Consider the following 14,832-nt stretch of genomic DNA (forward strand, 5'->3'; position numbering starts at 1 on the left):
AAAACACCCACTCAAAGACCAATAACCGTCTGTTCTCTCTCTTTCCTCTCGCTTTCTCCCTTCCAGCAACCACTTGAAAGGAAAGACAGCCAAAACAGTTCTCAGCACAGCGTCTCGAGCCACCGCAGCGGGCACACCGCTTCCCCCGTTCACAGCGCGCAGGTGCTGCCGGACTACGCCGCCGCCGAGCCGCCTGCCGCGGATCAACCGGACGGCTCTGGGCAGAAAAAGCCAGATCCATTCAAAATCTGGGCCCAGTCCAGGAGCATGTATGAAAGCCGACGTGAGTATGAAACAGGTGTGGTTGCTAAGGCTACGGCTCTGGCAGCTGCACTCTCTCTCTCTCTCTCTATTTTCTTTGCAAAGAACTGCATCTTTTAGATTTGTGCTGGAGATACAAGGCTTCGGTTTGGTAATCTGTTCTCTGTCAGTGATTCGTACCTCACAGAGGTGCAGCTTCCTTTCTGGTGAGGTATGAGTTTAGGTCATCTCCAGGAAGGGGCACTAAGTCCAAAGCTTAATTCTAAGAATCCCATTAAAATTAAATACAATTTTTTCCCTATTTTTTGTTTGTTTTTAAATGAAACCAGAGGAGAATTTCAAAGTTTGTTATTTAGATCCTAAGCTCTTTTTCTGGGGTTAAGACTCATTGACTGATACGCACAGGAATTTCAGTAAGGAGGGGAAGTGTTTAGTTTGCTGAAATTCCTGTCAGATGCTTTCCAGTCTCACTCTAGGGAGGAGAAAATCCAGCTAAGCCATTTTACTTTAACCAGAGTAGACACTTTAGCAATACAGCTATCAAATGAATGTTGTAAATGGCTTTTATGGCAATTAATAATCTGCACACTTGTCTATTAGTTCAGCAGGACTTTGGCTCTGCTCCAAGGCAATAAATATGGTTTCAATCAGTTTCTTCTCCACAAACAAAATAAACATGCTGGCTTTGCTTTAATTGCGCTGCTGAAGATGATCAAATCTGCAACGTCTTCTTAAAGAAAGAGTTAAAGAGTATTAGGTTCATTTCCAAAAGCAACGGTCCTTTTGGTTACTGTAAAGGGAAATTCAAAGTCTTGGTGCCATGAGAGTATCACCTGGAGTTTGGTTTTATTCTGCTAACTGGAAATTGGTAGAAATGGTCTGAGATGAACACTACCCCAGAATGAAAAATGGTAGGACTGTTTTTTTCTGACCAAATGAATCACTTCTAAATCTTATGTCCTGAAAAAAATTAAATCATGAGTCACAGTTTCTTGGCTGAGGACGCATCTCTTCAGATTGAATGTCTCAGCAATGCAGTTTGTAGGTGTCTCAGCTTCTGTGCACTGCTTCCTTTCCCTCTCCAGGGACTAGGTGCACTCCTGACCACGCAGGCTCTTGTGTCTGGTCATGCTGATCTGCAGAGAAGTGCAGAGAATGAACTTGCACATGCAGCTCGTTGAAATAGAAAAAAGGGCAGAGAGCTGAGGAGCAGTGACTTTTTAGCCTGGCAGAGCTCCTCCTTTTCCCTGCCCACATGGCCGAAGCCAAGGCTGTCCCATGGCACCAGCATCACCCTTGCTCAGCTCGCCTTCCTGTAGGCACCGTGCTGCCATTGCCTCTGACCCCCTGCAGCTACTTAGCTAATTCCTAATTAACAGTTTAACTCATACTAATTAGTCATTAGTATCAGCTTAGCAGCCTTAACTCCTGCCTCTCTTTCCTGATAAAATCCTGAGGCTGAGATGGAGAAATCCTGAAGGGCACATGCAGGCCGTCATCTTCTGTGGCCACCTCCACATGCTAAATCCTCACTCTTTCCTCGATGGCTGCAGGTATCTCGTAGAGGTTTTATCCTTGTCTGTGAGTAGAGCCCTTCCAGAGCCTGTTTCACCATCTCTTCACCTGCTGGTTTCCCACACCTCATCTCTCCCTGTGCCGTGACCCTTTCTGCTCAGGCCTTGCTCTAGTTTGGATCTGCTGTGCTCCTTCAGCTTCCCTCTCGCAACTTGTCATGGCCAGCATCTCTGTGCAGCAGGGTCGGTCCTCTTCTGTTGCTTCAGTCCTCGTCTCCTGCCTCTTTTACCAGATGAGACCTCCCTGTTTGAATATCAGTGCTTTTCTACCGCTTTTGTCCTGTTGTCATTTCCTTCCCAGGAAGGTGTTTTTTGAGACTTGCTAGTTTCATGCATAAGAGATTTCTTGGATAATGTCAGAAGTGTTGTGAGGCCACGTCTCCTTGTATGCACATGCCACTAAAAAGCCTATGGATTTCAGCCCCTAAGCTGAAGTGAAGCTCGTACCCTGGGGATTAATCTATACTCTTACCTCGTGATGGGGCTCTGCTGCACCTAACAAAAAGTGAAGAAAACCAGGAAAGTGATGGTCTAAGTGAACAAGGCTGCTGGACATGCTTTATTTCCTGTTGCAGTCTGATCCCATAGTGTGACTGGGGGGTTCTTTTATAGGCCAGTGGTCAGCTCTTGCTCCTTCCTTCACCAAGCCCTTCCCTTTCGTCCTGCTCCCCAGTCTCATGAATGAAGACCGTGGTTCACAGCTGAAACACAGCACCTCCTCGGCTTGGGGTGAGCCACTGTGTTTCCTTCCCCGTGTTTGGTCTGCATGAGAAGTGGGCAATTATTAGCTGCTCTGTTATGAATGTGAATCATCCCTTGGAGACTCGCTTTCCAAGCACCAGCTGTGTGGCTCTTGGAGCACTGCAGACTGTGAGATGGAAGAAACCAAGCCCTAGGCCTCGGGCTTCGCTGACTGCTCCACGTGTGGTGTTCTTTGTGCTTTCACCCAGCTGCAGCTCAGTTTAACCCCAGTTCCTTCTTTCAGTCATATTGTTGCGTCTTTTCTTGAGGACCCGTTTCCTTTGGCTTTGGGGCTGCAGATGGCATCTTCTCTCCCTTGACGTCCATAGCTTTGGGTGCTAGGTGTGACACTGCATTCTCCTGATGAAGATATAAGCAGGGCTAAATGAGTATCTGTTATGCAGTAGTAGGATGCCATCCTTGTGCCAGTGCTGAGATTGGCTGATGAATCCTTTTGTCGGGGGTTTTTGGTGGGCCATAGAAGCGCCTGGTGCCCAAGGAGCCCCAGGTCAGCTCTCCCTGCTGCCCAGTCCAAGGGGCTCTCTGTTGATTCATTGCTTTACGTTTTCAATAAGCCTGAAAGGGATAATAAAATGGTCTTTTGAGAGGCAGGTTTTTGAATCCCCAACAAGTGGATTGAAAAACAGCAACAATCCTCTGTGTTGAAGTGTATGACGAAGTGGAGGAGAGAATTTCAGAGCATTAGATCATCATCAGTGTTTTATTTAGTTCCATTTCTGAAATCATTTGAGTATAAAGAGAACATAGTGCAGTTTTTCAAGTGCAGTTGACACAAAAAGGTGAATTCATTAGCCACAGCTCAGCCAGAATTTTTTTCCCTCTAAAAATAATAATATAAAGAGGTTTAATTCAACGTATGAATACATTGTCTCCAGGATTTTTCTAAGAACTACTGAATCTATAATGACCACCTACTGCCTTTTTAACTGGGAGTGCATCCCACTGTTATTAACGTTAATGATGTAGACATGGGAAGCACACAGGCAACAATTTAATTTTTCAGAATTGGTGAAGAATGTTCTTCCTTTCTATTTTTTGGAACTCTTTAATAAAAAAGACTATACTTGACCTATCTGGCATGTCTCACTGAAGCCATTGGTAGAGAAGAATTTGGTTCAAAAGTGCTGAATAGCCCATACTGTTGTAAAAACATGTAGGTTTTGATTTGGCTGATGCATCTTAATATCAGGAGGTGCTCAGAGTCTGTGGAGGAGAGCTACAGATGCTGCCTGGGAAAGAAAAAAAAAAATAGAAGAGAGAAAAAATAAGCTAGAATTAATAATGCAAAGCTGAGGACTGGCTCCATGTCTGGACTATGTCTGGACTTTGGCTGAATGGCAGCAGACGAGAACTGCAACTTTTAAGTTCCTTCACATGCATCTCCCCTAAGTGGGGGGGATCAGGCCCCCAAGATGCTCAGGACTCAGGCTGCTGTCCAGGAAGGCTTAAATTCAAGCTGTAAACCCAAAGAGACTTGGATGCTTTAAGGCTAAGGCTGAGCTCAAATGCTCTGCTGCAATCTGGCCCCGAGTTGCAATACTTACTGGATTAAGACTTTCAAGAATAGTCAGCTTTGTGTTGAGTGAATCCGAAAACAGATCATTTGGTGGCAATAACAAATGCACTCTTTGCTGGTGCTAAGTTTCAGCTGGCTGAGCTCCTCTTGATGGGTAACTCATTGCCGCTCACGGGAGATGTGTACATGAATCAGAGAGAAGGATGAACCCTTAAGGTTTGAAAAATGGAGCACTTCCAAGACCAGGAATGACATGCATGAAGAGCCCTCGGTGAGACAAACAGTAATTGAATAGTTTACCAAAGAACCACAATTCTGAAATCTTGTACTGTTTTATTGAGAATACATTTTTATAATATGCTTTTTATTTTTCAATGTATTATTAAACTTCCTTAAAGATTAACACAATCTGTTGTCAAATTTTTCTCATGTGGCCTGATTGCTTTGCAAAATACCGTATCCTACATATGGCCATCTGTCAAAACAGCAGTGACAAAATGAATTAATCTGAATTGCAGATGTGTTAATGAATCCCTTTGAAGGGCTTAAGTATTTAATTAAAAGTAAAGCAGAACACTATAGATAATTTTTAAAGCTTTTAAAATATTCTAATTTATCTTTAATATTTGAATTTTATTTTCAGGCACATAATTTATTTGTTAGGATTTTCTCTCCCCAAATCTAATTAAAATAATACAAACAAGGCACAACCCCAGTGTGTAGCGTTCACTCACCAGCAATTACATAGAATTAAAAATATTTGCACAGTGATACCAAACATGAGATACTTTCTGCATTAAAATAGAAAAGAAAAATACTCTCAGGAAATTGCAGTCGCCTTCCGATCAGGCTGACTTTAAAGACAATAGTTAGTAAAGGGCCTTTGGTAGGGTTATGTCCTTTTATTACATGAGCAGGAGACAAATGGTTACAATCGTACACTTGGGCACGCAGCTGGGGCCATGCCCTTAGAGGATGCCTTGCTAGGAAGGACCGTAGTGCTCACAGCATGTTGCAGGAGCAGCAGAGGCTGCAGAGCAGTTTACAAAGCTGGCTCGTGAGCAGGCTTTGCTGATGTGCATCTGGCACCAGCTCAGTCCGTGGCTCAGCCCAGGGCAGTGCATCTTCCCAGACCTCAGTGGTAGGACTTGGTCTTCTTGGCAAGAACGTGCTGCAGCCTTTTCTAAAGCTTTCTGTGCAATCAGAAGGGCTGATGAAAAAGAAAAGAAAGAAAAACTGCAATTTTCCTGCAGTGAGATAGTTTAGAAAGCAGGGCTCTCCAGTGAATACGGGATCTCACGAGACTTACGGCGAAATCACAGGAATTTTCAGCACTGAAACTCTCCATCAGCTCCAGTGAGACTGTTCACTCATAATTTCAAGCTTGTCCTTATATACTTCACTGAATCTGGGCCTTAAAACTTTTGTACGTTGCCAAGCTGTGAGTCACTGAAAGTGTTGCTGCCTCCAATGAGCTAGTGACTAAAGCAAGCTCATACTGATTATTTCTGAATCTGTGTTTTCATGAAACTGATATCACACCAGGGAGATTTTTTTTATATATATAATGTGAGATAATTACTAAAGATTGGATAGGAGAAGTTTAATTAAAAACACTGCTAATTAACCACTGATTTCATTGTTCGTCACTATGTATTTAGAATTTCTTCTAACATTAGAGAAAGCGATTTCCATTTGGAAAACATATTGTGTCATGATCTTGAATATTTTTTGGTAGAAAAGTATTTCTGAGGTGTTCTCAAATAGATTCCTCCTCTGAGAACAAAAAAGGTCTCTCAAATACACCTGCATGCATGTGAATAAATGTATAAACTCACGTGTGTGTATAATGTATCCCATGTACACAGACATGTGCAAATAGACGTGAAAGTTGGTATGTAATTATCCATAGTATCTATAACCTTAACAATTACATGCATGAAAGCCTAACACTATCTATGCAGTCTAAATTAATTAAATGAACTAACAAGAAAGCAGATACATTAAGCTTTGCAAAACTGTAAAATTAATGTTACAGCTATGTCACCTTCGCCTGCAACTGGACTGAGCAAGGGTGAGAGAGAGAGAGAAATCAATTCCACGAGTTTTGGAGAATGTAAGACTGTGCCGAGAATGTATCTGTGTCTTGTGATGTCTTGTTCTGGTGTCATTGCTGCTCTGTGGCGGGGGGCTCCTCATCACCGCGGGCATCTGGCGGGGCCGTGCGCCGAGGTTAGCCGTGGAGGTGCAAAGTATTTGCTTGACTGTGTACTGGCTGGCGGCGGAGCCCGCAGGCAGCGGTAGTGGGGGCATCACCTTCCTGTTCCCATCATGAAACGACGCTCGCCTCCCCTTCCATTCTGTCTTCTGGCCCCAGCAGAACTCTTCTTAGCACTTTTGCGATGCTCTCCAAGCAGTCTGTTTTAGAACAGGGTGAGCAGACTGGCAAATTTTACCCATTTGGGCTCTGTACATGATTTTTCTGAAAGAGTCAGCTTGAGATCAGGTCAAGGTGCATAGATGTTATGAATGATGCCTGGAGGCCATTTTTCATTCATTGCAAATGTATCAGTTCCGCACCACTATGAAATTTTCTAAGTAGGGAAGGTGGCTCCTGGGAAGCACTACTGAATAGTGGAGAACCTAATGTGGTTCTCCAGCGTGGCCACAGCTAGCGGCAGGTGGTCCTACCTCGGCTGCATGGAAGCACGGAGGTGGATGGGGTTCCCTCAGTGCATCACCATACTGCAGAGCTGGAGCAAAAAGCGGTAAAAGGAGTTTTGTTGGGTTCCTACTCACGCTCTGTAAACGTGTGCTGTCTGTACGTTTGTATCTGTGTTTCACCCTTCTGTAATCCTCCCAGCAGAAGGAGCATTCTGGGACTGAACTTGTTCCTTGGGGTCCGTATGAGTTGTCTGTGGCTTGGCGTTACACCTCGGCTTGCCGCTATCTGCAGCAGCCGCTAATGGGCTAGCTGGTACCCGAACCGGGAGCATACGGCATCGTTCAGGGAGGCTGGAGAGCTGACAAATGGGAAGGTGTTGAGAGATGCCGAGAAAAACGGGCCCACGCTGAAGCTCTCTGCAGAAGCCATTTTGCCTCTGACAGATCCAACACGCGCTATTAATTGGTTGGGGCCAGCCTTTGCCAAAAAAGCCTACGAAGTGCTAGAGAGGCGCTTCCGAGTGTGTCTGCTCTTCACGCTCCCACTCGCTGAAGGCAGTGACAAACAGCAATTAATTCATTGTCTGTGTTCTGCTGTTGTGCCGCATTTCCCTGGGATGGCAAGCTGCCTCCAGCCTGCTAGTTTTAACTGATGAACAATGCGGGCTTCCAGCGCGTCCAGCACCTGGGTGCTCTGTAATTGTAGCTGGGCAAAAATTAGCCTCGAGCTCAGCAAGGTAATGTGCACAGGTCTCAAGCTCAGTTTATAACTGCAAACAATTAATATGTGAAAATATTGTATGTAAAACCAAGGGCTAGAAACCGATGTGAATGAATATGTCAAACCAGAGGTGTGCCTGAGCACTCACCTGCTCTTTTAATTTTTAGCATTCCCAGGTCTTGAATTCCTATTGTATTTTAAACTTACTGGTGAGTCATTAAAGAAAAGGCATCAGAGCTAGAGAAAAGTCTTAACACTGAGAAGCCCCAAAAGAGCAGACCCAAACCAACAGGCACTGACCGTGTTAAATGCAGTTAGGGCCCAGTCTGGCACTCGGTGATGCCAGTGGAAAACATCCCTTTAATCGGCTCATGGATACAGAAAACCAGACCGTGTTTTATTGAATGTGTTGCATCCTGTATCTGAGTTGCACGTACTGAAATTATGTTTCCGGATGATGTGCTTTGGTTTCTTTACTAAAGATACAGGCAGCTGACTTGTAAAGACATAGCTTTTTTGATCGTTAATTATAAATTCTGGGAGGGGATCATTACAAAATTAGTCAATGTTATAGATACTAACCAATAAATATTAAATGAACCTGAAGTTGTCTTCTGATATGATTTAATGTTAGCAATTAATTTTGCATTTTTAAAAAAGGGATGAAAGCAACCATGAATAAGTTAATGTAAAATATTTCTGTTCAACTACACTTCAAGGTTAGTACTTCACGGTATGCAATATTCATTGTAAAAACCTTGCTGGTGTTCCATAATAATGAGTAGGTAAGGCTGGTCTCTTTTTTATGTTTCCAGCTGTTTTTGTCTGTTCATTGGTTTAATAAAACCTGGAGATGAGCAAATGAAAGTCTGGAGAGCTGCACTGTTTTGAGAGGACCCCTTCTGTTTTCCACTAGTTGGGGATCTGTCCTATAGTTATTTAAAGCAGTGTCAGTAGACAGATAGCAAACTATGCTTCTGAAAGTTAATTAAACAGTAGAAGTCATAACAAGTAGCTCTTTTGTCTCATGTGAAAGAGGAGGCAGCTGTATTGTTTCTGGCAGAGTGATTCTCTGTCGTGCACAATCATTTATTGATGATTTGGAAGAGGCTCTTGCTCTGGGTAATGATGCTAATATTGATGGAAGGAAATACTACAGTGATAAACAAAATCACAGTTAGACACCTAGAAAGTAGAAACCATGGGATAATTTTTAGTTGTGATTTAATTAATAATCGTTTGCTACTTAAACTTATAAATGTTCTTAATTATGTCTAAATGTTCAAGACCACCTCATTTAATGAATAAATTGTGCAACAGATCCCTCTACACGTACATCAGAGTAGTCCTGATATTATAGTTGTGTTTTTGATTAAAAATAACAGTTTTCCCTCTTTCCCTTCAGTTCCAGATTATCAAGAGCAGGATATCTTTCTATGGAGAAAGGAAACCGGTTTTGGATTTAGGATTCTGGGTGGAAATGAGCCTGGAGAACCTGTGAGTACATCTAGAAGTTGGCTTGTTTTAAGTCATTATATCTTCCAGAATCACAGCAGTAGCACACACAAACATGCAGAGCTGCACTGTGGCATCTTTAGTTAAATAATCAATGGGCCATGACTTTATACCTCACATCTTCTCCCCACTGTGCCCCCAAAAAACAACTGAACCCCCACATTTGAAATGGGTATGACTTCCTCTGCTATTCCTTGTTTTTGCGATAGCCCAGATGAAAACACATACATCTGGAATTGCCTGGATATTGAGGAAAGGTTGTCCTGATCAGTTTTAAAAGTAGTTTCCACTGTTTGACCTCAGAGTGGTGGTCCTTCTCTTTACTCAATTTCATTTCTTGCATTTGTTTAGCTTCTTTACGAAAATCCAGTGCCTTGAAAGGTATCATACACTGTGCAGGTCAAATCTAGATAGCAGCAGCATAAATTTCCAAATATTTTCCTGCTAAAATTCTTCTGCCTGTTTATGGAAAGAGAAACCATGAATGCCTCTCGTGCCAGGGCAACCCTTCTGAACTCACTGAAGATAAACCAAGACTGCACTGGTGGACAGGCTGAAGGGACTGAACTTGTAAACCCTAGAGGCAACTGAAAGGACAACTCAATCTCAGCCTCCCTGACAAGGCTCCCGGTGCTTTTAACCATCCTCGTCTCTGGTTACTGTCTGATTGAATGCATTTCCCAAGGCTGTCTGTCAGCAGAGTGAGAAGACTGCCTAAAGGAAAAAGATGTCACTATCTTGATTACAATTTTCACGATACGGCTAGATTAATGTGGAGCTGTTTTCCACAGGACCAACACTCCTGACCAGCAGACAGTTGTCAACAATTTTGGCCCCTACTAAATGTGTGTGCCACTCGCTTCTAGCTGCCTGTCGAGCATTTTCTGTTCTCATTTATCGTTCTTTCTTTCTTTCCTTTCTCCTGTTTGTGCTAATTCACCAGATTTACATCGGTCACATTGTACCGCTGGGTGCTGCTGATGCTGACGGCCGCCTGAGATCGGGTGATGAGCTGATCTGTGTGGATGGGACGCCCGTTGTTGGGAAATCGCACCAGCTCGTGGTCCAGCTTATGCAACAGGCAGCCAAACAAGGTCACGTCAATCTGACTGTCAGGCGCAAAGTAGTTTACACAGGTAGGCTGCAGTGTTGCTCAGCGGGCTAGATTTTCTTGCCAGACTCCATCTGTTCGGCCAACAGTTTAAAGAACAAAAGCTTCTCCTTGTAGTACTGGAAAAACTCAGGGGATGCGGTGTTACTCTTTCTCTTTTGGATATTTTTAACCTTTTTTGTTCTTGATCAAATATTTTGTTTCTAGTCAAGACTCTCTCAATTTCACTTGTCTTCCAGCCTTCATGAAGGTTTCTGGTGAAATGGGGAACTGTTTAGTTGCAACATATCATTTTTATTTGGATCCATACAGTGACAGAAACTGTGTTTGACTGCCTGTGTATTTTGTTTTCTTCCCAAAACAACCGTGCTGCCTGATGTGTTGGGTCTGTCTGAGCTGGAGTCACCTTTTCCCTGCAGCAGCCCGCACAGTGCTGTGCTCTGCACTCGTAGCTGGAACAGCACTGATATCACTCCAGTGTTGTGTCTATTGCTGCGTAGTGCTGGCACAGCATCACGACTCCTAAGCCCCCAAGAGCCAGCAGGCTGGGGGTGGGCAAGTGATGGGGAGGGGACATTGCCGGGGCAGCTGACCTAAACCAACCAAAGGGATATTCCATAACACCTGATGTCACACTCAGCAATAAAAGGGGGGGCTCTCGTGGGGGAGGGGGCTGTTCCTCCTGAACAACCACTACGCGTTTGAGGCCCTGCTTCCCAGGACGTGGCCGAACACCGCTCGCTGATGGGAAGTAGAGAGTAATTTTTTTCTCTCTCTCTGTGCTTCCGCGCGGACTGATTGTTTCTTTTGTATCTGTTTCTCCTTCCCATTCCCTTTCCCTTTAATTAAACCTTTCTCATCTCAAACCTCGAGTTCTCTGTGTTGTATTTTCTCCCCCTCCTTCTGAGGAGAGGGGGAGTGAGAGAGCGGTTGTGGTGGAGCTTGGCTGCCCACCTGAGTAAAACCACCACAGAGGAGGCGGCGGTGGCTCACCAGCTTGAGGCGCTTGCATAACCCTGACCTCGCGACGTGGAGAGAGATCTGAGGTCACGGGTTCGAGACGCAGCATGGGGGTGCAACGTTCCTCCTTTCTCTCAACCCTCGTGCCCCACGTTGGGCGCCAAAAAGGACTGTGGTGGTTTTACTCAGGTGGGCAGCCAAGCTCCACCACAACCGCTCTCTCACTCCCCCTCTCCTCAGAAGGAGGGGGAGAAAATACAACACAGAGAACTCGAGGTTTGAGATGAGAAAGGTTTAATTAAAGGGAAAGGGAATGGGAAGGAGAAACAGATACAAAAGAAACAATCAGTCCGCGCGGAAGCACAGAGAGAGAGAAAAAAATTACTCTCTACTTCCCATCAGCGAGCGGTGTTCGGCCACGTCCTGGGAAGCAGGGCCTCAAACGCGTAGTGGTTGTTCAGGAGGAACAGCCCCCTCCCCCACGAGAGCCCCCCCTTTTATTGCTGAGTGTGACATCAGGTGTTATGGAATATCCCTTTGGTTGGTTTAGGTCAGCTGCCCCGGCAATGTCCCCTCCCCATCACTTGCCCACCCCCAGCCTGCTGGCTCTTGGGGGCTTAGGAGTCGTGATGCTGTGCCAGCACTACGCAGCAATAGACACAACACTGGAGTGATATCAGTGCTGTTCCAGCTACGAGTGCAGAGCACAGCACTGTGCGGGCTGCTGCAGGGAAAAGGTGACTCCAGCTCAGACAGACCCAACACACCTGATAACAACCATTGAACAGGGAGGGAGGGAAAAGATGCTGCAGAGTCCACACGGAGGAGGCAGGGGCAGAGCAAGGTAGGGGATCAGTGTGTGGTGGCTGATGTCCCAGCTTCAGGAGAAGCTTCAGGTGAGGTGATGCCATGTAGTCAACTCCACTGCAGGATGCAAAACTGTAAGCATCACTGATCCAGTCAGGTAGCACAGGGACTGAGTGTTCGTTGTAACAGAGAAGGCTCGGGTACGCTGAGTTATGGTAGGTGTGGTGCACGCTGCACGTCTTTGATTCCTGACAAAGAGCTGCCATTGTGAGACAAGCTTTAGGAGATGAGAGTTGAGAGGAAGGGAAGGGCAGTTGAATTCTTGGTATTGTTTTTGTGCATGCATTTTCCAGTTTTATAAGCCTGCAGGCTGGAAATTATAAAAGATTTAGATGCATGAGAGGTTTTGGTATAAACCCTTGATATTTCATTCTGGGGCTTGTTCTGAGCTATTTCCGAATCATTTCAAATGTGGACACTTACTCTAGGATAAATTATTCAGGAACCCTTTTTTCACCTTATATTTGTAGGCTTTTAAATTCCAGCACAACTTTGCAGAGAAACCTCTTCCTGAATTTTGGTCCCTTACTCCTCTGTTCATCTGTATGCCAATAGCAAAAGATTGTTCATCTAAATGGGTACTCCTTGTCCTGAGATTCACATCGGGGAATGTTTATGCATTCTTAATATGTAGAACGCCTTCTTAATATGTAGAATATTATGTATTTAGAACATACTTTGAGTATATAAATGCAAACAAGTACCTCCTTCCAAGAATGTTTTAAAAGTTCTTTTCCTTTAGATCATGAGTTTACAGCTTTAGATTTTGTGTTTGACATCCATTTTTGTTGTTGTTGCTTTTAAGATCTCCAATTTGTCTGGTGAATAAAAATCAAGTTGAAGAAGTGAGTTGATTAATGGAGTCAGCCATTCAGTGGGGACAAGTGCAATATGCTGCTCTCTGCTGCACAAATGGACTGTGGAGAACTGGCTGGGTAAAAAGGAGTGGAAATTATTGTAGGCCACGACTGTTACCTGGGGTTGGCTCAGGTAAAGACAAACGCTGCTGGAATGCAGGCAGTGGGGAACTCTCCTGATTTCCCAGCAGATGATCTCTCAGCTGCAACATGGTCCAGCACTTCAAGAAAGACATGTTTGAGTTGGAGGGGGCCCAACTGGAGGGAGTCCAGAGGACCAGGGAGAATAAGGAGAGCTCTAACAAACATGGTCTGCAAGGAAATATCGAACAAATTGGGATTGTTTAGCCTAAAGCAGACAAGGGGGAGGAGGTGTTAAACTCCCAAAGACTATAAGAGGCTGCCACAAAGAGGAAGGGAATAATATGTTCTCCATATGCCTGCAAGATAAAACTAGAAATAATAGCCTTATGTTGCAGCAGAGAAGATTTAAGTTAGATATTACAACCAATAGATTGCCTGGGGAGATATTTAACAGCAGATTAGACAAACATCTGCCAGGACTGACAGTAAGTATTGCTGGCCTGGACTTGAGTAGAGTGTGGACTAAGAGATTTTTTGAGATTTCTTCAAGCCTTGTGTTAGCTGATTAGATTTTAAACTAATACCACCTCCTTCAGTTGCTGTTAAACACTTGTTTAATATTAATGTTAATAATGTTTAAAGGTTCCCCCCAACTGTGCCAGACTGTACAGATGAAAGTTGCTGATTCCTCCATCCAGAAAAGCTTAGTTCACAGTTCTTTTGTTTTAATGTGGGTAGTTACTATTAATCATGATCACGTTAATTAAAAACACTCAGTGCTATCCAGCTGATAGCACTGAGTTAAAAAAAAAAAAAATACCCAAGTGTTGAGTGATGAATATTTGGTATTACTGTATCTCCCCACGGCTTGTGCACATACAGAGTATGTAATTGAAGAGGGGATGTGGTAGTGGAAGGTTTTGGCTGCATGACCCTAGGCAGCAGTGGATGTGGGTGTGTGGCCAGCGCTGTCACTGAACAGAGCTGTGGTGACATCCAAAAGGAGATGGAGGACAGAGCCACTGGTCATGATTTATGGATTAAAGCAGGTGCTATGTTTTTTTCTCCTTTTGTCTTCTTGTCTTTTTCTCAGTGTGCAGCACTTGTCAAGCATTAAAAAATGCAGCTTGCTCAGACAATCTTTCCCTTTCCTTCCCCAGTTCCCAAGGCAGAGAATGAAGTCCCATCCCCAGCCTCGTCCCACCACAGCAGCAACCAGCCGGCCTCGCTGACGGAGGAGAAGCGAACGCCGCAGGGCAGCCAGAACTCCCTCAACACCGTCAGCTCGGGCAGCGGCAGCACCAGTGGCATCGGGAGCGGAGGCGGGGGAGGCAGCGGCGTTGTCAGTGCCGTGGTCCAGCCCTATGATGTGGAAATCCGCCGTGGTGAAAACGAGGGCTTCGGCTTCGTCATCGTCTCGTCGGTGAGCAGGCCGGAGGCGGGGACGACGTTCGGTAAGTCTTGGGGTTTGTCAGCGGCCCTCGAATGAGACCCAGGTTTGGGTGCTGCAGCACAAGGAGGCAAGTGGGGATGTTTAATTAAAAGTCATGGGTATGACCTGATTTGTGTAATTGATGGCTTAATCAGGGAATGAGACTTGGTAGGTGTTTGCCTCCTGGGTTTTGTTCAGCACTGAGTCGAGAAAAGTAAAATGAGAAATCCCATCCTGAAGAGCAAAAATGCCACCAGTGGCAGTTCCTGGTGCTCCCCGAAACACGGGCTGTCCCTGCAAGCTGGGCACCTTTCTGGGGCTTGCTCTCAGGAGAGCAGCCAGGGATCCCCGCACAGATGCTGTTGTGTAATGCAGAAAGGGAGCAAGTGGCAGGAAGTGTGTCTGCTGATGGTGGAACTGAGCCATCATTAAAAGCAGTAATGCCTAAACTGATTAACTTCTCTTTGGCAATCAGGGTTATTCCGATCCTCATTACAAAGTGAGCTTG

General features: G+C 44.8%; 1 protein-coding gene across 31 annotated transcripts in view; it reads left to right on the top strand.

The window, feature by feature from the left end:
* Positions 1-14,832, top strand: part of MAGI1 (membrane associated guanylate kinase, WW and PDZ domain containing 1) — a 320,740-nt gene that overhangs the window by 288,090 nt on the left and 17,818 nt on the right. For 22 of the 31 annotated variants that reach the window (XM_027467716.3, XM_027467725.3, XM_027467723.3 and 19 more), the window contains 5 exons: positions 67-283; positions 6,152-6,229; positions 8,904-8,995; positions 9,957-10,149; positions 14,053-14,346. In XM_027467716.3, coding sequence (XP_027323517.1) covers positions 67-283; positions 6,152-6,229; positions 8,904-8,995; positions 9,957-10,149; positions 14,053-14,346 — 874 coding nt within the window. Of the gene's footprint in view, positions 1-66; positions 299-6,151; positions 6,230-8,903; positions 8,996-9,956; positions 10,150-14,052; positions 14,347-14,832 lie in introns of all 31 variants that reach the window. The other 9 variants (XM_027467705.3, XM_027467721.3, XM_072044595.1 and 6 more) reach the window with 2 other exon arrangements.

The sequence above is a fragment of the Anas platyrhynchos genome, chromosome 13 (genome assembly GCF_047663525.1).
Source record: "Anas platyrhynchos isolate ZD024472 breed Pekin duck chromosome 13, IASCAAS_PekinDuck_T2T, whole genome shotgun sequence".
Classification (NCBI taxonomy): domain Eukaryota; kingdom Metazoa; phylum Chordata; class Aves; order Anseriformes; family Anatidae; genus Anas; species Anas platyrhynchos.